The sequence below is a fragment of the Vipera berus genome (genome assembly GCF_964194415.1).
Source record: "Vipera berus genome assembly, chromosome: 3".
In the NCBI taxonomy this organism is placed as follows: domain Eukaryota; kingdom Metazoa; phylum Chordata; class Lepidosauria; order Squamata; family Viperidae; genus Vipera; species Vipera berus.
The window spans coordinates 118384139-118407141 of NC_138204.1; the positions used below are offsets into that span (position 1 = coordinate 118384139).

The 23003-nt window shown below is 44.3% G+C and overlaps 1 protein-coding gene across 1 annotated transcript in view; it reads left to right on the forward strand.

Annotated features, from left to right (window-relative positions):
* Window positions 1-18175, forward strand: part of PRKAB2 (protein kinase AMP-activated non-catalytic subunit beta 2) — a 20397-nt gene extending 2222 nt beyond the window's left edge. The window contains exons 2-8 of the mRNA XM_081322767.1: window positions 6689-6851; window positions 7122-7288; window positions 10133-10226; window positions 15809-15929; window positions 16010-16143; window positions 16767-16835; window positions 17292-18175. Coding sequence (XP_081178893.1) covers window positions 6696-6851; window positions 7122-7288; window positions 10133-10226; window positions 15809-15929; window positions 16010-16143; window positions 16767-16835; window positions 17292-17375 — 825 coding nt within the window. The 5' untranslated portion in view covers window positions 6689-6695 and the 3' untranslated portion in view covers window positions 17376-18175. The remainder of the gene's footprint in view (window positions 1-6688; window positions 6852-7121; window positions 7289-10132; window positions 10227-15808; window positions 15930-16009; window positions 16144-16766; window positions 16836-17291) is intronic.
* The last annotated feature ends 4828 nt before the right edge of the window (window positions 18176-23003 follow it).

The window sequence follows — 23003 nt, forward strand, 5'->3', positions numbered from 1 at the left end:
GAACTGGTATTCCTTAAATGGGCATTCAGTTATAGGCATCAATTCCAATTTGGATCAATTAATAGAGTATATCTTATTTTATTAAAGGCATCTATTTATTATTTTGCATCAACACTGGAATAGTTTTAGAAATAAAAGAATGTCATCTGCAAATAGAACCAATCTGTGTTAGACTGTTACATACTACTCCATAGATCTCCCTATGTTGTCTAATAACACAACCCAAGGGTTGTACGCAGATATTAAAAAGCATGAGGGAAAGTGGAGTCCTTCTCTAGTTCCTCTACATAGTGAAAAAGTAAGAGAACCTTACTTAACCATTAACCTTCACTTTAGATGTAGGGTACTCATATATACATCCATTTGATGAATTTGAAAGAAAATCCTAGTATATTTAGTACTAGTATTTTTTATGTATTTTGTCAAAGGTTTTTCATCCTCTAATGATAAAATTACAAATTGATCTTTGTTTTCATTCATGTTTATTAGATATAGCATTAATATTATTGCTGCTTGCCTAGCTTCTATGGTCTTAGGACAGAAATCCCCAACCACTGGTCCGCGGACTGCTACCAATCTGCGGACTGCTACTTAGTCTGTAGTCTGTTGGCAACTGGGTCATGCAAGGAGCATGTGAACGTGGGAAGCTCCGTTTGAGTGAGTGGCATGCGCATGTGCGAAACCATCCTCTCCGCCCCATCGCTGCTGCTACCGGTCCGCACAGCTGGAAAGGTTGGGAAAGTTTGTGAACTGCTGTTTTAGGAGTCGTGGCACACTTTAGGCTAATTCTGCCACAACCAGGAGTTTGATCCTGACTGGCTCAAAGTTGACTCAAAGTCTTCCATCCTTTAGAGTAATAAAGTTTTAGTCTGGCAAGTTTCTGTCGATTGGGGGGGTGTAAGCAAATAAAGCATCGGTCCCTAACCTTTCCAGCTTGGTGTGCCCTTCACTCGCGCAAATGAAGCTTCATGCACGAGCATAGGGTGTTCGCATTCACACGCGAAGCTCCACTCTTGTGAGCTGCAACACTTGCCCTCGTGAAGTTCCACTTGTGCAAGCAGAGGGCGCTTGCACTCACCAGTGAAGCTCCACTTGTGCGAGCAAATGGAGCTTGAGTGGAGCTTCATGTGGATGCACTTACCCATTTCTCCCACAGCCCGGTTTTGAACAGGCGCGGCCTGATAGTGGGCTGCAGCCCAGGGGTTAGCAACCCCTGAAATAAAGAACTGAACTTTGGCTGGATTGTTCTATGGTGTTCTTGGACTGGACTTAACAAGATGATTTCTTTCAACACATTATGGCTGTCAGCAGATCTACCAGATCTGGGCTATGAAAACCTGATCATTAGATGACAGGAAAGAATTAAGTTTTTTTCCCCATGTCTCTTTTTTGCCCTCTAAGTGGTTATCTGAAACTTTGCAGGCCAGATCAAATACTCTTGGTGAGTTTATCTTTCTGAAAAATACTCTCTTGAATTACCATTCTTCAATATTTTCCCCAGAAACCTTGTCCATTTGGGGGTAAACCACATTATTTCAATCTCCCAACAAACACCAGTTTTCATAAATTGTTTATAGAATGACATTTATCCTTATTTGGAGCATAAACTCTCAACGCCATAGTTTTAATTCCATGTAAATTAAATTCTGCCCAAACAAATTGCCATGTTCATCAGTCAGTGCAAGTTTTGGATTTAGTTGAGGATTAATATTCAAATCAACTTCATTTCTCTTTTTAATATTTGCTGAAATAAATTATTCTCCCCAGTATTTATAGGTAAAATATTTTACACCTTTTTTTTCTAATATGAGAGTCTTGTAGGCAAATAATTTCTTGCTTTAACTTTTGGGAAAAAATATTTTTCTCCTTTTGAGGATCATTGCTTCATTTATATTCCATGTTAAATATTTGTAATCTATAACCACTTCAAAAATTTAGAAAAGCTGAAACCTGTAGCACTTAGTTCATTATCTTTTTCTAATTCCTGTTACATGTGTTGTGAAGTTCCTTCTGAGAGCTCCTTTTCCTCCATTTCTCCATTCCTCCATTTTTCACCTTCTGAATAGAATTCAATCTGAATTTTTGCTGTTTGAAAGTAAAATAGTTTCTTCCAATTTATAACATCGACATATATTTTTTCTGTTTAAATTTTTCAACCAAATAGGAGTATTCTTTTGTCTTACACAAAGTTCTGATGGGAATCTCTTTCCAAATAATTAAATCAATATTATCAATTTTCAATCTTATATTAAAATGCTGCTGCCAAACCTGGCCCCTTATCTGTTTTCTCACAAAATGCACTAAGACAGGGCTTTTCAACCTTTTCACAGATAGTACCATTTTTAGGACATAATATTCGGTACCACCAGTGCTTAGCAAGGTGTCAAAAACTTGATGACTAAACATGTTTTTGGATTTTACTGATTAGATTTATTTGTTGCTATAGAAATGGCTAGCTTATACTATTGTGTACTGATTCTCTGTATAAATGGGGAAAGACACCTTCAGCACAATGTGATTACGGGGCTCCCCGACAGACTATCCAACATATAGTGAGGAAATGCACTAATAGAAGATACCCAGGAGATTTTAAGGACTTCCTCTGCGTAACAACGGCAGCTACTGACTGGATCTCCAAACTCGACATTAAACTCTGAAATGTTATTTCTGTTTTCCTCTTAGGTTTTATAATTGCTTCTTTTTTTAAAAAAAATGTTTTAACTGTTCTAACTTGTAAATATGAAGTGCTTTTAATTCTGTGTGTGACCAGCCATACGCTAAATAAATAAATATACTATTATGGAAAAGTAAAAAGTTGGGGTTCAATGTTAATGCTTCATTCTACTGCAGCAGAGGAAGTCCGAAGTCAATGCCTTTTCTTTTTCCCTTCTCCCCTTCACTTTTTTTCCCTTCTTCCTCTCCACTGTGTCCTACTATTTGCTTTTCTATTTTTGTATTTTATTCTATAATCTAATTCTAATATGTTACAAGCTGTTTTAAAAAAGGAAAAAAGTACTGGTTTCAATTTCTTCAGCGGCAGTTCCCTTGCTGAATCCCTTCCTGCTGGGATCTCCTTCCACGGCTGCTTCTTCCCTCTCTCTTTTTCCTCCCTGCCTTCCTGGGCTATCTTTCCACGGCTTCTTCTCCGTCCCCTTCTTTTTCCTTGTTGTCTTTTTTTCCCTGCAGCTCCCGCTGTCTCTCCCTCAGGCTTGTGTGGGTTTTTGTTTTTGTTTTAATTTTTATACCGCCCTTCTCCCAAAGGACTCAGGGCGGTGAACAGGGCATATCATAAAACTACAAAAATACAAAAGTTAAAAAAGAATTAAATTATTGCCCACAGTAAAAACAATAGAAAATATATATAAATATTAAAACCCTAAGTAACACCCCATCAGGCCAGGCCAGCTTGTTCAAATAAATGGGTCTTTAACCCGCGCCGGAAGGAGCGGAGATCCGGTGCCATCCGGAGCTCAACCGGCAGCTGATTCCACAAAGCCGGAGCGCCCACAGAGAAGGCCCTCCCCCTGGGGGCCGCCAGTCGGCATTCCCTGACTGGAGGCACCCTGAGGAGGCCCTCTCTGTGGGAACGCACGGGGCGGAGGGGAGTCGACGCCGGCAGCAGGTGGTCCCCGAGGTATTCCGGACCCATGCCATGTAAGGACTTAAAAACCATCACTAAGACCTTGAACCTCACCCGGAAGACAACTGGTAACCAATGCAGCTCGCGGAGCAAAGGTGTAACATGGGAGTACCGGGAAACTCCCAAGACAACTCTCGCGGCCGCATTCTGTACCAGTTGGAGCCTCCAAGTGGTCTTCAAGGGAAGCCCCATGTAGAGAGCATTGCAATAGTCAAGACGAGAGGTCACGAGCGCATGAGTGACCGTACACAGGGCATCCCGGTCTAGATAGGGCCGCAACTGATAGGTTGCCGCCACTTCAGCTTATTTTGTCTAGGATGGTCACATACCACTTGCCAGGTGCCACCAGTTAAAAAGCCCTGCACTAAGACATCCCTAGGAATAGAAATAAAATACAAATAGAAAGTTCTGAAGGAGCTGGCAGATGGGATCTTGGAACCACTGAACAAAACCTTTCAGAGCTGGTGGAGCACAGGTGAACTGCCAGAGGATTGGAAAAGAGGTGATGTTCCAGTTTTCAAAAAAGAGGGGGGGAAAGTGCAACCAGGAAACTACAGACTAATCAGCTTGACATCAATACCTGGGAAAATCCTAGAGAAAAATAAGCAGGGGATTTGCTAGTAGCTAGAAATGAACAAGGTGATTAATAGAAGCCAGCATGGGTTTGTTAAAAACAAATTGTGCCAAACAAACTTTATTGCCTTCTTTGAGAAAGTGACTAAATTAATGGATCAAGGAAATCTGTTGACATTCAGTAGTTTACTTAAACTTAATTAAAGCATTCAACAAAGTAGACCACAGCCTATTTCTGGATAAGATAGAACAGTATTGGATAGACAGTACCACCACCAGAGGGATTCACAGTTGGTTGACCAACTGCACTCAGTGTGTAGTCTTCAGTGGAACTACATCTACATGGAGGGAACGTGCAGGGCACCTCAAGGTTCTTTCTTGGGCCCAGTACTCTTCAATATCTTCATAAATTAACTAGATGAGTGGATAAAGGGGGTACTCACCAAAGCTGGGAGGAATTGCTACCACTTTGGAAGATAGACTCAAGAATCAGAAGGATCTTGACAGACTTGAGCATTGGGCCTAGCTAACAAGATGCAGCTTGGTGGTGAGAAAAGGTGCTGTACTTAGGCAGGAAAAACCAAATGCAAACGTATAGAATAGTCAGTACCTGGCTTAACTGTAATAACAGAGGAATCGGGATGTCCTAGTAGTAGACCTCTACCAGAAAGTTTTGCACAGTAGCTTAGATGTTTGTAACATTGGACTCTAACTTTGGACATAGAGCTCTGATGTTGTTCCTGGGATCTGTTGGAGCCACTCTCCCAGCTTATGAGTCACAGCCCAAAATGTTCCTACCATCATTAGGACCACCTTGGCCTTTACTTTCCACATCCTCTCCAGTTCTTCCTTCATTCACGTACTTCTCCAACTTCTCATATTCCTTCTTCATTCCTTCCTTGGTGGAGCAGTGGGCTAATACCTCCTTAAATAACACCAGCTGCCTGCAATTAGTGCAGGTTCGCATCCCACCAGGCTCAAGGTTGACTCAGCCTTCCATCCTTCCGAGGTAGGTAAAATGAGGACCCAGATTGTTGGGGGCAATTAAGCTGACTTTGTAATAATGCCGCTTGGGGTGTGTGTGAAAGCCCTAATAAGCAGGCATATACATAGAATGAAGGCTACTGCTAAGTTTGTAAGCCGCCCTGAGTCTTCGGAGAAGGGCGGGATATAAATGGAATTTTTTTAAAAAAAAGCCAGTAGTGTGCTGCAGCTGCCAAAAATGTTCTTGGCTCCATCAATAGAGGGATAGCCTCAAGATCATGAGAAGTGATAATACCTCTTTATACTGCACTAGTAAAGCCACATCTGGAATACTGTATCCAATCCCCAAAAAATGAGATCCTAGAAAGTGCAGCAAAGACCCAACAGAGATGATAAGGAGTCTAGAGGCTAAATAATGGTTCAGGAAACTAGCTGTGTCTAGCCTAATGAAGGAGATGATTAGAGATTACCTGATAGCTCTCTTCCAGTTCTTGAGGTGCTATCACACAGAAGAGGAGGTGGACCTATTCTCCAAAGAACCTGGGGGGTAGGATAAGAAGCAATGGGTGGAAGTTCATTAAAGAGAGATCTAACTTGTAACTAAGGATAAATTTCCTGACAGTAACAACAATCAGTGGAGCAGCTTGCTTCCCAGAGTTGTGGGAGGTTTTTGAGAAAACAGTTGTCCATTTGTCTGGGATGCTGTATGGTCTCCTGCCTTTGGCAGGATATTGGACTGGAAGATCTCCAAGGTCTCTTCCAGCCTTATGATTCCTTTCCATTCTGGTCTATTCTGGTCTAAGAATAGTGGAATTGAATGTCTGGTTACATAAAAGTCTCAGATTTGGTTCAAGGAGCATAGTCTGAGTTAACTAATTGGTGAAATGCTGGCCTGGGTTTGAGCAACACCCTTTCAGGATTCAGAGATAATGGAACAGGTTAAATGACAGGGCAACCCATGTGATCAAGAAACTTTTGAAGAGAGAAGGAAGAAACTAGATGTGTTCAGTTTTGAGAAGAGATGATTGATGATGAATATGATAGGATTCTTCAAATAACCTGAATGAATTAGAAGAAGAATGGGATTCCAACCCAACGTTAGAAACAAAATTCAAAATGGTAAGACCAGTTTGGCAATAGAACCAGTTATCCTGGGAGATAGTGGACTTCTCTTCATATAGTGTCTTAAAGGAGAATCCAGACATCTCTCCGGAATATTTTAATTTGGATTCCTGGAGTGAACAGGGATTAAATTTGCTGCTTAATAGTCTCCTTCCTGCTCAGTGACTACTATTGTCATGAATTTTGCAATTCTACTACTGATTTTGCAAGTCTGTTGATTGCTGCATTTTTTTTTGCATTCCTTCTCATGGCTGAAGGAACTATCCACTACCTGTAAGAAAAAGCAGTACTCCTCTCTGGCTTTGGAAATACAAGCCTACTTGTAAATTGTAAATGGCCCTAATTCTTTTCTTTGCTGTCTTGTTGCAGTGGAGCCATGGGGAACACTACAAGTGAAAGGATGTCGGGCGAACGCCACAGTTCCAAGATTCACCGCTCAGAGGGAGCCATCCAACATGCCAAAGATCATTCACACAAGATCATGGTTGGCAGCACTGATGACCCCAACATCTTCAGCACCCATGAATCTAAGGTACAGTATTTAGATTATGTTTTTTATGATTTTCAAACATTAGCACTTGTTCTGATATACACAGTTAAGGTTTTGATTATAATAATGATTTATGACATAATTGGCCATTTTATGGCCATTGGGCAATTCTCTAGATTTCTCTTCTTTATAATACTTAAAATAACTTGGAAAAGTGCTCACTCATCACTTGACTATTCCTAAAGCTAGGAAATAGGATTCCAGTTCTCAGGAAGACTTAGACAAGATATAACTTTTGCCCTCTTTCTACAGCTTCCTGGAGAAAAAGAGTTTGTATCATGGCACCATGACCTGGATGAGTCAGTTAAACCATCCCAGCAGGCTCGTCCCACGGTTATCCGCTGGACAGATGGAGGCAAAGAAGTTTTCATTTCAGGCTCTTTCAACAATTGGAGTGCTAAGATTCCTCTCATTAAGAGGTGAAAAAGGGTGGTGGGTGATTTTTATAAAAAACTTTTCTCAACATTTTTTATGGAGAGGGGGCTTTGACCCTTATTCTACACAGGGCAAGAAGCACTGGTTAAATACTTTAAGCCCAACTAAGGCTAAAATGCACTGTTTTCATGTGGAAATTTTGAAATGAATCAGGTATCAGAAATGGAGGATTCCTTTTATATTCCTAAATATAAAAGAACATCTTTTTAATGGAGCAGATCCATGCATTCTGGATCTGAATGAAAAACATGTCTATATGAAAAAAGTATGCCTGAATCATCTTCCATACTGTTACTCATTGTGGGCTCCAAGAATCTCACAGAAACTACTGTAGACTAGGCTAGCTTATAAAGCAGCAAATTTGAACATTAATTATATATCAATCTCTTTTCTAAAAAAATGCTGAAATGAGACTTTAATCTATTTCATTGTAACGTCAGGTCAGGATAAGGGTATTTTTGTTGAGAATAAGGGGAAAATAGAGCTACAGTTCTCTATTGGCTTACAAGACAATATTAGGTTCTATGAAGTCAAATACAACTTCTATCATCCACCACAAAGGAACTCAGTATCTTTCACTCTGACTTGTATATTTTATTTTATTTCATTTTATTTATTAAACTTTTATGTCACCCATTTTTCCCTATAAAGTGATTCTGGGCTGCTTACAATGGAGCTCTACATAGATAAGAGAACTTGTAAGCTCCAACTTAACTTTCTGGCTCTAAAACTAAAGCTATGTGAAAAGTGTTTGAATGTTTTGTCAGATTTTGTCTCCATAGACCAATTTGTTTGTTTTTTCCCCCCCATTCTTTCCCCCTTTCAAACATCTTGTTAGTGTCCCCAGTAGCAAATCCTTACAACCAGAAAATAGGTATGTTTCCAGTATTCTGCAAGGAAACAGCCCTCTGTTCCCACAAAGAAGAACTGTGTGATACAAAGATATAGTTGACACATAGTGATTCTACAAGCAAAGGAATATTCAGATTTCTTCTAAAAATGGAATGCCTCTGTATGTACTGGCACTTTATTTTTTTATTTTTTTATTTTAATTCCATTTATATCCCGCCCTTCTCCGAAGACTCAGGGCGGCTTACAAGCTTAGCAATAGCCTTCATTCTATGTATATGCCTGCTTATTAGGGCTTTCACACACACACACCCAAGCGGCATTATTACAAAGTCAGCTTAATTGCCCCCAACAATCTTTGACAGCATTCTAGATTCAGAATTAGAGAATGCAGCATAACAGTGATAGATGTTGCAGTGATCAGACTGCTGTTTCAAACTTCACTAAATTAGGCAGAAATTGTCTTCATTAACTAGCTTGAATAATATCCATGAACAATTTTGAAATGTGGCAAATGAAATATCTCTCTGAATATTTCAACATCCAAGTCAGTACTTTTTACCTTATTGCACTGGTGCTATTCTTGTATGCTTCAGTTTGAAGTTGACGCAATCAAGAAAAACATGGAGACCGTTTCAAATTATCTTCTACAGTGTCGTCATTTTTATTAAGCAATAACGTTTGAAACTTACAGTGGTGAATCTTTCTTATGTGACTCCTTTTCTTTTTAAAAAGATGCTGCTTTACGAAGAAATAAAAAAATATGACTTCCAAATAGAGAAATTGATGAACATCATCTTTGGCTTAGTATTTCTTTTGAAGCGCCATAACTTACATTTCCATGTGTGTTGCCAGATGGTACCAGGCGATTGCCCTGAAGAATCCCATTTTTGAAATGTTGATAGAGTATGAGTCTAGTTGATAAGGACAAGTCGGAAGTGTAAAGGTTTAGTAATTAAGGATGAATGCTGGTCTTTTGAAAATCTGCTCTGTCCTCCTGTTCCCAAATCTATCCAGCTCTCTGTTTGAGATTGGTAGAGGGGAAAGAAGTACAAGTATGGGAAGTGGTTGTAAATGAGGCAGAAAGTTGTGTGATGGATATGTTAGTCCTCCCATCTGGATTAGGACTGTCTAGACATAGTTTCTTCTGGTTGAAGATGAGCTCAGACGGTTAAGACAAACTCCTTGCAGTTGGCCATCTGGGAGATTTCTAGGTCAATGCAGATTGGTCGTTGGCTAACAGGTTAGAGCAGACATGTCAAAATCACAACGTCGCGCGACATATCAGCTTTTTCTCCATTGTTGGCAATGGGGTGGGCGTGGTTTCCTGATGATGCATCTGGCCCGTGGGCCAGCAGTTTGACACCCCTGGGTTAGACCATCCCCATGTGAGGGGGTTAACTTTCAGTCTCATTTACATCTCTCTTCCTATCCTTACCCGGAATGGCCCAGACTCACTTGACCTACTCACGTCTCATTCTAAAGGGATTATTTGGTTACTTACTCTGTTTACAATTTATTTCTTGAGAAGCTCTCTTTAAATCGGCTCCATAGGATTGGAGGGAATCTTGGAGGTCATCTAATCCAACTGCCTTCCCACTGCAAGAATCCTCATTCCATCTTGGAGCAAAGGCCACCCAGTCTTTTCTTGAAAGCACCTATAACTTCTGGAGGCTGAGTTGCTCCACTGCATAATTGTCCTCATAGTCCAGAAAGTGATTATTTCCATTTTCATCAGTTTGGTAGGTCTCCTTTAAGTTCATTCATGAAAACTTTCATGAAGTAGCTGTGCGTATTCCTTTTGAAACAGTTAAAGCTGCTTAAACCAATCTTTTATCTTTTCTTTTGGCTGAGTTTGTCTGTGGCTGAGTCTGTCTGATTGATTTTTTATCCAAGCCAGGCAAAAGAGTCAAGAGAGGCCACTTTGTTGCATGTATATATATGCTGTGTTTTCTCACTGTGGATCCCTCTCCTTTCAGCCATAATGACTTTGTTGCTATTCTGGATCTTCCTGAAGGCGAACACCAGTACAAGTTCTTTGTGGATGGCCAGTGGGTTCATGATCCCTCTGAGGTAATTCCATTTTCTTCTGTCTGTCTTCACCCTAATGGCTGAGAGGCAAAGTGTGGGTGTGGATGAGGTAAGGCTTGGCACCTGACAGGCATCCTGCCATCAAAGGCTGAAGGGGTGGGAGGATGGAAGGGCAATAAAGCTATGCCTGTACATGATGGGAAATAGGAAGTGGGGAGTGACAGGTAATAAAGACCAGAGCAGTCTGGATCCAGTTTGTACCAGCATCCAACCAGGCACCCTGAGAAAATATGTGGATTACCCCAAACAATTCAGCATTCTCAAAATATTTTAGCTGGAAACAGACTGGTCACAGGGTTAGGGATGGGTTGCAGGCAAACCTTTCTGCATCTTGTGTGAGCGTGGGAAAATTCAGAGCTAGCCTGAATTTACTGCAGCGAACACCTAAAGTAAAAGAACCCTTTTACTTTAAACCAAACGGAGTCGAGGGTCTTTCTTTCCTAAGGGATCAGATTGGGGCAGGTCCGACATTAGGCCAGCTCTGAAGTTGTGATCAACCCAGAGAGGAAAACGCCTCTATCATGGGGACCGTGCAAATGATGTTGGCTCAAGGGAGCAACCAAGAAGAGATCAGAGCCTGGGGAGAGACATCCTCAAACCCCCCTCCTGGAGGGCTGGATCTATCTGAGTGGCTGGGAGAGGACGACCCATCAAGACCCCAATGGTCCCTACAGGTTCATAAAAAAGGAAGAGTGGGAAGAGAAACCGACGGGAGTGACATTTCCTCGTGGGGGGCGTGGTAGCTGCCGGTGAGAGACGCAAGTGGAGCTGGAAGAACCGGAGGAAGAATCAAGCACAGGCAAGCTGGAGCGAGAGGACTGGAGCTGGAGCATGTCAGAAAGTTCCTGGGGGGGGGGGTTGGTAACTTCAAAGCATGGGAAGCCCTAGCCTGGGCAGCACATCCCACTGACCAGCCACGGCAAGCCATGGGGCAATTAATAGAGCCTTGGTGGAGCAGTGGGCTAATGCCTCCTTAAGTAACACCAGCTGCCTGCAATTAGTGCAGGTTCGAGTCCCACCAGGCTCAAGGTTGACTCAGCCTTCCATCCTTCCGAGGTAGGTAAAATGAGGACCTAGATTGTTGGGGGCAATTAAGCTGACTTTGTAATAATGCCGCTTGGGGGTGTGTGAAAGCCCTAATAAGCAGGCATATACATAGAATGAAGGCTACTGCTAAGCTTGTAAGCCGCCCTGAGTCTTCGGAGAAGGGCGGGATATAAATGGAATTAAAATAAATAAATAATAAATTACCTCTGCCACTGTGACGCCAGCAGCAGCAACTGCCCCAGCACCTGGCTCTGCAGCCCAGCCTGCACCGGATGCAGGAGTAGTGCCAGCAAGGTGGAGAGGACGCAAGACACCAGCTCTGGGAGTAAAGTTCGATGGAGACCCCAAGCAATTGGGGTTCTCCCTGATGCAGGTTTGGACATACATGCAAGAATAGGATCCAGAAATAGCCACTGAAGGGGCTAAGGCAGGGGTTTCAAATTGCTGGCCCACAGGCCGGATGCGTCATGCCGAAATCGCGCCCACCCCATTGCCGGCAATGGAAAAAAAGTCACGTCGCGAGACGTCGCATGACGTTGCGAGTTTGACACATGGGATACACAGAATACACACATGATTAGAGAAAATGACAAAAGAATACGTAGGTTTTAAGCCAGAATTATTTTTGTTAGGTATAATTGTAGGAAATTATGAGAGAACGTGTCTATATATCTAATTTTACATGTATTAACTGCAGCGAGAATTGTATTCGCTCAATATTGGAAAAAGGAAGATTTACCAACGGAGGAAGAGTTAATTTAAAAAAATTTAGAGTGTGCAGAAATGGATAGATTGACACTGAAAATGAAAGAGAAAGAAGATTCAGTATACTTTAGATCAGACATGTCAAACACAAGGCCTGGGGGCCAGATGCGGCCCGCAAAGTGGTTTCATGTGGCCCGCGAAGCCATCCTGGAAACAGTGAGGGAACGGCTCCTGCTGTCTTGGCCCCAGCCCAGGCTGGCCAGGAGCCAATGTACAATTTCGTGGTGGTCATCTATGCTGAAATACATTCAGTCTTAGCTCCACAAGGCCATCTGGAAACAGTGAGGGACTGGCCCGTGCCGTGTCGGCACTGCCCCCTGGGTGCATGCTGGGGAGGTATCACTCTTTCTGAGGAATGAAGAAATGCACCATCGCCTAGAAGTGGCCAGCATATGGCCCTGCCTACTTCGGGCAGGCTAGGGGTTGGGCACCGTTGTGCTTCTCTTCAGATTCATGCCACCCGGCTCAGCCTCTCGGCACTGTGTGGAGAGCGCCCCGCTACCTACCAAAACCGGGCAGGCTAGGGGCTGGGCAGCATTGCGCAGGTAACATCGACTCTAACGCTGCTCATGGCATCCCCTCCCATAGATCCCACCAAGCCGGATATGTGAAGTAGGCGAGGGCCATGTGCTGGCCATTTCCAGGCAATGGTGCATTTCTTCATTCCTCACGGATGACACTTCCCCAGCTGTGTTTCTTGCCTGTTTTTCTCCCTCCCCCATCTCAAATATTTTCCCACCACTCTGTTCTTTCGAAGGAAGGAAGGAAGGAGGGGGAAGGTCTGAGGGAAGTCCTACCTTAGTCCTGCCCAGCTGCCCTTTCACCATCCCCTTGCCCTCTCCTCCTGGCCTATCTTGGGGGGGTTTCCCATCCTATTGCTAAGGAAGCTTTGGATACAAAGCCAGGTCTCCTCACATGGAGAGGGAATGGGCCTCTCTCTTGATTTTGCCCTCGTGCCCATCATGAGCAACCTGGCTAAGGAGAGCAAGCACAGCAGCAGCAGCCTTGAGGAGGAGGTAAATGCAGGTGGGCACCCCCTTGGGGAAGTGGGGTTGGGCTTATGCCGTGGGTGCTTGAGGGCTGGGCTAGTCATTTGACCTCCACGCCACCGTCCAACCCCCCCCCCAATGGCCTGAGAGGAACAGTGAGGCTCCTCTGGTGGACCATGCCTTGGCACTTGCCTGGTCCCATCTCCTTCTGCCAGAGACCCTCAGATCTGTTCCACTCCTGCCCAGGCCCCCATAGGCACCCGACACAAATGATGATGAGCTGGCTATGCCCACCCAATAGGCCATACGCACTCCAGCCACACCCACCCAGTAGGCCATGCCCCCCCTGGCCACACCCACCCGCCCCCCCTGAGGGTAACCACAATGCTGATGTGGCCCTCAATGAAATTGAGTTTGACACCCCTGCTTTAGATTCAAGGGATACCTTTTAACAATGGTTAGAAAAACGAGGTAGAAAGAAAGGAATTTAACATGTATTAGTAAGTTAAATGTTGGAACCTAGACAATGCATTGCTGATAAAATATTAAGCATTTCTGATTATAAAAAATAATATATCTATATAAAGCATCAGATGCAACCTGAGTCCAGTAGGGCTACTAGACTCCCTTTTCTCCCTAAGGATTAAACCACCAGTTCTACAGGCATGGTCACTGGCTTGACCGGACGACTTACCAAGGGATCATCATCGTAGTCCAACTTGCTTTCCTCCAGGGTGCTCCCCCAGGTCAGTCGGAGTTCTCCTGCCCTCTTTCCCCTTGGGGGATGAGGTGAACCCTACGACTTCCACTTCCTTCAGGGCAGTTCTAGTTTTGCTGATTTGGGGGCAAGACTCAGAGTTGCCTTCACTCGCAGGGCTGGTGAGTTGCATCCTCTCCGCCTTCCTGGCACTGCTCCTGCAGCCAGTTCAGGCTGGGCTACGGGGCCAGGTGCTGGGGCAGTTGCAGTTGCCAAGGGGCTCACTGCTGCTGCCATTGCAGTGGCAGAGGTAGTTGCTCCCTTGCTTACTGTGGCTGGAGTTGCCTGGTCAGTGGGATGTGCGACCTGGGCTACGGCTTCTCGAGCTTTGAGACCACCAAAAGCTCCCCTCAAGAACTTTCTGGCTTGCTCCAGTTCCAGTCCTCTTGCTTCAGCTCGCTTGTGCTCCGTTCTTCCTCCAATTCCTCCAGGTCCACTCTGGTCTCTTGCTGGTGGCTGCCTCAGCCACCATGAGTGAATGTCACTCCCATGAGTTTTTCCCCCATTCTTCCTTCTTCCCGACCCCGAGGGACCATTGGGGTCTTGGTGAGTGTCCTCTCCCAGCCATCTGGATAGATCCAGCCCTCCAGGAGGAGACTTCAAGGATGCTTCTCCCCAGGCCTCGATCTCTTCCTGGTCACTCCCTTGAGCCAACATCCTTTGCATAGTCCGTCCCCCCCCCCCGGTAAAAGCGGTTTCCTCTCCGGGTAGATCACAACTACGGAGCTGGCTTAATGTCAGACCTGCCCCAATCCAATCCCTTAGGAAAGAAAAGCCTTCAACTCCATTTGGTTAAAGCAAAGTTGGTTCTTTTATCAAAAGTGATGGTTGCAGTAAAGTCAAGCCAGCTCTGAAATCCATGCTCATTGGATACAAAAATACGGTTAGATTTTTTTTTTTATTCCATTTATATCCCGCCCTTCTCCGAAGACTCAGGGCGGCTTACAAGCTTAGCAGTAGCCTTCATTCTATGTATATGCCTGCTTATTAGGGCTTTCACACACACCCCAAGCGGCATTATTACAAAGTCAGCTTAATTGCCCCCAGATTTGCCCCCAGCCCATCCCTCCCTGTGACCAGTCTGTTTCCAGCCAACCAGAGTTCGCCAAGGTGTTTTGAGATATTTGGGATAATTCACATACTTTCCCCAGCCTCTTTTTTGGCCGGCAATGGCCTGGGAAAGGACTCTGATGCCCAGATAGGGCCTCCAGAGGCCCGTGGAAGCTTCCCCCAGCCCCCGTTCTGGACAGCAGCAGCCTGGAGCCCTTTGCTGATGAAAACATAGCCCCAGAGCGATGCACACTCCCTCCAGGGGCTCCATTCTCTTCGGCATAGGTCTTGAGGAAAGGCTTTGCCACTGTAAATGGAGGCCTGGAGGCAGGCATGCGTCCCTCCCAGCCTCCATTATCTTTTGTCAAGATTGCAAAAGGCTTTGCAAATGAAGGGATGGCTTTGAAGTTTCAGCCCTTACCTGTATTTGCAAAGCCTTTTGCGCAGTTCTTCACCAGGTCTTCGTTTGCAGAGAACAGCCTAAAGCACCGTGAGATCATGCGAGATTAGTAGCATGAGATCTCGCGCCACTGATCTCGCATGATCTTGGAGTACTTTAGGCCTTCATTCTCTGCGAATACACCGAAGGCCTGGAATAGCCAAGAAAGCGAAGGATGTCTCGGTCTTCTCAAGGTGAGTATCCACAGGCTTAGTGCCTAGGGCAGTGATGGCGAACCTTTTAGAGACCGAGTGCCCAAACTGCAACCCAAAACCAACTTATTTATCGCTGGTGAGTTCACAGCTAAGGCAGAATTTGTACTGAATTAAAACTGATATGTCTCCTTCCTATTCTAGTCTGAAATGTAAAGATTAGGCATTATGGAATTGGATCTAGAATGTGAATATGATCAGGACAGCCTTTCTACAGTTCATGTTTTGTGAGTGAAATCTCTGTGTGTCAAAGGTGACAGCATTTGAGTTTATATAATTTCATAATTCTGACTTCTGTTTTTTAGCCTGTAGTGACCAGTCAGATGGGAACAATAAACAACCTGATTCATGTCAAAAAATCGGATTTTGAAGTGTTCGATGCTTTAAAAGTTGACTCCCTTGAAAGTTCAGAGACTTCCTATCGAGGTGACTTTTTTTCCACTTCTAGCATGAACAGTAAAAATGATGAGCTAGTTTCTTTACTCACACTGTTTAATTTTCAATAGAACTTTCTGGCTCCCCTCCCGGAATTTATGGCCAAGATATGTATGTATATCGGCCTGAAGAGCGATTCAAATACCCACCCATTCTTCCTCCCCATCTTCTTCAAGTCATCCTTAACAAGGATACTAATATTTCCGTGAGTAACAGTTCCTAAATGCATATCTGTAGCGTCGGCTGAACCAATTCAACATGGCAGGGTTGGGGTGCTCCAGGCTATTTCAATTAAACATTGCCATCTGTCAAGACCCCGGAAACGCACCTTCTCTATCGCAGTGCCTGCCCTCTGGAATCTTCCCCTTGTGACCTGGATGGCCTCCACCCTATTGGTCTTTCAAAGGGCCAGAAGATGTGGCTCTTCTCCCAGGCCTAGTAGGGCAAGGGTGAGTTAAGCCACCTTGGATTCTTTTACTTTTTCCATTCAAGTCTGGCTCTACCCTGCTCTTTGATTTCCTATTTTTGTTTTTAATTGCCATTTCTTTTTGTTAAAAAAAATTACTTACGAGTAGGCCGGTGTCACTGGGAATCAGGAGGAATACAAATTTAATAATAATAAGAACAACATTGTAATAATCAGCTTTCCCCAAGTTTCATAATCACAAAATTCTCAAACCAGAACCTTGAAACAAGACAACCTATGCCTGCCTTTGGTGATATATGTGTAAGATAATTTTTCATAAATGTCCAGATTGAAGTGATGTTTTGACAGGTAACTAGTGAAAAGGAAATAGTTGCATGATAAGAGTCCTGTGTTTCTTTCAGTGTGACCCAGCCCTCTTGCCAGAGCCAAACCACGTGATGCTAAACCACCTGTATGCACTCTCCATTAAGGTAATCTAGTGTTTTCTGTTCTTACTGTACTCTACCACATCTTGCTGTACTTGTACACTTTACTCCCTCAACATAAGAATAAAAGACATTGACTTCTTGTCCAATTCAGCAACATTTCAGATATTCAAGCAGGATGGAAATGGTTATAGAGTAACCAAGAGGTGAAATTCCAGTAATGCTTGAGGCTTTTAGCTTCTCTGCCCCCCACCCCCACCCTTGGTGGTTTGTTTTGCTTTAGTGCCGTGGGTATAGCATGATTGTTTCCTCTCAGATTTCCCAGAAGGAGCCATCTTGTATATATTTTTTATTCTCGGCTCGCTTTATTTTAAAAAATTGGGAGGGAGGTAGAAAATGAAATCACACCTATGAAATACTTCCTGGATAATAAAATTGTGTGCGTGAGTCTGTCATAATTGCTGTTCTTCTTTCGCTACTCTCTTGTGTTTTCTCCCATAGGATGGTGTCATGGTACTTAGTGCCACCCATCGCTACAAGAAGAAGTATGTTACCACTCTTCTTTACAAGCCTATTGGCGTCTGATTTCTGCATATCTACACAGAGACTCGAGGGCTCTTGCTTTTTCTGCATATGCCAGAATACCAGTGGGCATGAGGATGGGTAGTCAGCTTCCAGATTATTTTATCAGACACAAGGTTTGGATGACCCAGCTCCTATTCTGATTTTTCAAGCACAATGAAGTTCATCATCCCCATTCAGGACAAACAACTTGATAAAGCTACTGAAATCAAGTTTTGGGTGCATTATTATTATCTCATATATTGCAAACTGTGAGATTGGTTTCTTCCCGAAACAAGGAGACCTGCCCTGCAGTCTTCCCTTCCACACTCAAAACGAAAGTCCAGTGCCACCCTCTTTTCAAATTATATGACCATTGTGTACAAGTCATGAAGGCTGTGTGAAGCCTCCAAATATACGAGACCTCTTATCTTTAAATGTTAACTTCGGTGGAACAGCTCTTATTCTCAAGTATGGAAAGTTTTTTCCTAATAGGAAATGAGATGGTAATTAGACAAATTTTGGCCCAGCAAAGTAGAATTGCTCTTACGTTTTCAGTATCTACTGCTGTAAAGTCTTTCCCATGTTTGCCATTTGTGGGTGCCACTTAAGTGTGATAAGTCCCAGTCCTGGACTGCTTGGGTGGCTGAACTGTACCACTCAGCAGCAGCTTCTCCACTGTTGGGTATGCCAGTGAAAAGGAACCACAGTGTCTCTTCTGAATAAATAGGAAAAAAATAAGATTTTTTTTATCTTTACTAAGTCACGCCTCAAGGCTTATTATAGAGCAAGCATATGGGATCACATCCTTAGCATAAATACGAGGAGTAAACTGTAGTTCTCCAGTCCTTCAGTCATCCAAGTAGTTGTTGTTGTTAGCTGCGAAGTCGTGTCCGACCCATCGTGACCCTATGGACAATGTTCCTCCAGGCCTTCCTGTCTTCTACCATCTTCTGGAGTCCATTTAAGCTCACGCCTACTGCTTCAGTGACTCCATCCAGCCACCTCATTCTCTGTCGTCCCCTTCTTCTCTTGCCCTCAATCTTTCCCAGCATTAGGCTCTTCTCCAGTGAGTCCTTCCTTCTCATTAGGTGGCCAAAGTATTTGAGTTTTAGCTTCAGGATCTGGCCTTCTAAAGAGCAGTCAGGGTTGATCTTCTCTAGGACTGACCAGTTTGATCGCCTTGCAGTCCAAGGGACTCGCAGGAGTCTTCTCCAGCACCATAGCTCAAAGGCCTCAATTCTTTGGCGCTCGGCCTTTCTTATGGTCCAACTTTCACTGCCATACATTGCAACTGGGAAGACCATAGCCTTGACTATACGCACTTTTGTTGACAGGGTGATGTCTCTGCTTTTTAGTGTGCTGTCTAGATTTGTCATGGCTTTCCTCCCGAGGAGCAAGCGTCTTTTAATTTCTTGGCTACAGTCTCCATCTGCAGTGATCTTGGAGCCCAGGAAAATAAAATCTGTCACTACCTCCATTTCTTCCCCATCTATTTGCCAGGAATTGAGAGGGCCGGATGCCATGATCTTCGTTTTCTTAATGTTTAGTTTCAACCCAACTTTTGCACTCTCCTTCTTCACCCGCAACAAGAGGCTCTTTAGTTCTTCTTCACTTTCTGCCATTAGAGTGATATCATCTGCCATCCAAGTAGAGTTCTTGTCAAAAAATATTTGAAGTTCTTCATTTAAAACAACTTAGAAATAAGATACCGTCACTGATGGTTTTAAAAGCTGCTTTCCACAGGGTTTCCCTGTCCTAGAATATGTTATCTCGCAATGCCTCCAAGCTAATTTCAGGCTTAAAGGCTTGTCGTGGAAAAACCCAATGAAAAAACAAGCGACAGCAACACAAAGCAATACTTCTTACTTTAAGATTCAGAGGTTTATTTCAGCAGTAATCTGAACACACACATAAACATCATGTTAAGAACCCATTGCAATGAGGCCCAATGACATAGCAGTTCCAATAAGGACAGCTGTAGGCCAATGGCAAATCAACCGGGTCCAGTCCCAACCTTTTTACCCTTTTTCATCCTAAGACCCTAGACAGATGGTCAGCAATCTTACACTTTATGCTGACTTTCTGTTGAACATAACTTTCCACATACTTGCGTATATTGGAACCCGCATACATCAGCTACTTTTGGTTCCCTATTTCTTACTGTTCCAGTCCTTATGTTCTAAATATATTTGAAAGAAGAAAGCTTAGCAAAATCATATTAAGTAAAGTACAATTGTAGTTTAAATTACAAATAGTTCCTTCAGATTGCAAAACTGAGCATAGCACAGACTTTGGTTCAATACTTTTTCCATGAGGCCTGATTTAGTTCACCTGGGACTAAACCTTGCATAGAAAAACAATAGCCAATATTTTTGTTTTCCACACACTCTTGACTTGGTTCTCAAGAGAATGGTAGTGGTTTTCAATCAAGAAAAGAACAACAGAACAGAATAGAATAGAGCTGGAAGGGACCTTGGAGGTCTTCTAGTCCATCCCCCTGCTCAAGCAGGAGAACCTATACCATCTCAGACAAGTGATTGTCCAGTCTCTTAAAAACCTCCAGTGATGGAGCGCCCACAATTTCGGTTGACGGCAAGCGGTTCCACTGGTTAATTGTCCTCACTGTAAATCCCAGACAGGGTTTTTTAAAATGCTGGTGGGAATTCAGATAATCAAAGAAAAAAATGAATTGGGCTAAATGCATCTTATTGTCAGGCCAAGACTACTCTTCCCAAGAATATTTTGAGGTCATAGTACTTTGAAGCAAGATAGCTACGCTAATAAAAATAATGTAATAACGATATATTGGAATATCTATGTAGCGGAGCTGGCTGAAAGGCTTTGCAGGAGCCTGCCTGAGGAGATGGAAGCTCAGACAGCTGCTGCCGATTTTGGGCATGGCCGGAGTGGATTGGGCGGAAGGAAAGAAAAAGGAGGAAAGAAAGGGGGTGTGCTGTGGCTGTTGTTGGAGAGAGACCAGGTGAAGTCGAAGAGGGATTTGAGGTTTTAGCTGATCCCTTTCTGTGAAGGAGATGGAAGGAGAGAGTGAGAGAGAAGGTGGAATTTTACTGCTTTCTTTCACAGGGGAGATATCTTGAGCGGAGGCAAGAGAGTGAGGAGAGAGAGTTGCTGGAATTGCTAAATTCAGATTTTAACAATAAAGGAAAGGGGGGAGGGGTTTTGACACTGACAAGACCTGAGACTGCGAAGGATGACAGAAGAGAAGGAGAGGCTGGTCGTTACTGCTTTGGAGACTAGCGGCCATCCAAACTTTGATTATTGTTACTTATGCAAGTTATAGGCATTGTGGGGAGTTGCCCTTGCGGGGCAAACCGTTACTGCGGAACGCTGGCTACCTTCATTCGTGTTCCTATCACTGCCTTTTAACCATCCCACTTGTTTCCAAACGGTCGCTGTGAAATCATTGACTATTGCTGCTATGACTGCCTGGGGCTGTTAAACACCATCACACATTGACTATCGAAGCTAGGGGCTGGTTATCTTTGTTCTTGAAAGCTCCCCCCACCCTTGACAATGAGAGTCTGCCACCTCCTCACTTCGTGTGAGCTTCTGCTAGAAAAGACACTTCACTAACACCTTGAGAGCTCAGTTGCAGAGCGTGACAGGGGGCCGAGGCTGGGAGGGCCTGAGCTTTAGTAGCCTCTAAGGGGGTAACACTAGACATAGGGACTCATCCGGGATTCCCTGCCTGGCCCTCCCTCCTTAGCAAGGGAGGGTTGGTCTTATGTAGGGATATGAGCCAGGGGAACAAAATGGACTCTAACGCGGCTATCAGGTGGTGCGAAGAGCAGAATAGTGAAATAAAGACGAGCGTACTAATTAATGTTCCTGGCGATGTTTGGTCAGAGGAGTGAATTTTACAGATATTGAGGGTTCTTGTCCCGGATCAGAGGGTATATGTGATAGATACGAGGGTGGATCGGGATTCCCCCCCCCCATTTTTATGTACTGCTGGAATGGAAGAAGAGTATTCCGGAGTGCTTTCAGGTTGAAAGTTTGCAACTGACAGAAAATGTCAGAGTAGGGGGTGATTTTTCCAACTGCATGGAGCACACCTTCGACCAAACCACTAGACCAGAAGAAAGAGAAACGTGCTTCCTTACCCACGGGGATAGCAGAAGTAGGGTTCACACAGGCAGGGGGAAGTTTGACTTCCATCCAAAACCTGACGGGGGGGGCTATTGCATAGGGGCTGGGTATAGGAAATTATGTACTTTTTCGGGGATGCAATCAGTGCCAGAAGGGGAACAGGAGTATGAAGCATGGATGGAACAGGCAATACAAGTAGTTAAGGAATGGTATGTACTGGACACCCAAAAAAGGCAACAAGTTAGAGTTTAAAGGGCCCTGCTGCAGAAGCTGTTGTTAGCTGCGAAGTCGTGTCTGACTCATCGCGACCCCATGGACAATGTTCCTCCAGGCCTTCCTGCCCTCTACCATCTTCTGGAGTCCATTTAGGCTCACGCCTACTGCTTCAGTGAGTCCATCCAGCCACCTCATTCTCTGTCGTCCCATTCTTCTCTTGCCCTCAATCTTTCCCAGCATTAGGCTCTTCTCCAGTGAGTCTTTCCTTCTCATTAGGTGGCCAAAGTATTTGAGTTCCAACTTCAGGATCTGGCCTTCTAAAGAGCAGTCAGGGTTGATCTCCTCTAGGACTGACCGGTTTGATCGCCTTGCAGTCCAAGGGACTCGCAGGAGTCTTCTCCAGCACCATAGCTCAAAGGCCTCAATTCTTTGGCGCTCGGCCTTTCTTATGGTCCAACTTTCACTGCCATACATTGCAACTGGGAAGACCATAGCCTTGACTATACGCACTTTTGTTGACAGGGTGATGTCTCTGCTTTTTAGTGTGCTGTCTAGATTTGTCATGGCTTTCCTCCCGAGGAGCAAGCGTCTTTTAATTTCTTGGCTGCAGTTCCCGTCTGCGGTGATCCTGGAGCCCAGGAAAATAAAATCTGTCACTACCTCCTTTTCTTCCCCATCTATTTGCCAGGAATTGAGAGGGCCGGATGCCATGATCTTGCTTTTCTTAAAGTTCAGTTTCAACCCAACCTTTGCACTCTCCTTCTTCACTCGCAACAAGAGGCTCTTTAGTTCCTCTTCACTTTCTGCCATTAGAGTGGTATCATCTGCGTATCTTAGGTTGTTAGCAGAAGCTGTTAGAAGTCTAACATTGAGCCGGGGACATTTTACTGGGCCATGCAACTGGAGGTGTGTTGAAAGCGTATCTTCCACCTCCAGGAATGTGGCAAGTCTGCAGGGGTCTGGACAGAGGTGGGAGAGTGGCGAGGCAGAAGCCGTCTTGCTCAGTGCAAAGGTCCTCCAGTGGCTGCGCTTGCAACTGGTTTGCAACATCTGAACTCTGTCCTTCTCTTCCTCCACCTGCTTCTTCTGCTATCTCTTCTGCCGCCTCCTCTTCCTGCTCCTGCTCCCTCTTCCTCCTGCTACTTTTTCTTCCTCCTTTTCTTCCTCACTTTCCTCCTCGCCCCTCCCGGCACCCCAGCTGGGCTAGCGCTCCCTTCCTGCAACTCTCCAAGTTTGCAAGACAAATGCATCAGCCTAGCTTGCAACTGGGGGCTCCCCCAAAGCCTCGTTGGAGGGGGGACCCCCCCAAGGTATGTGTGTGTG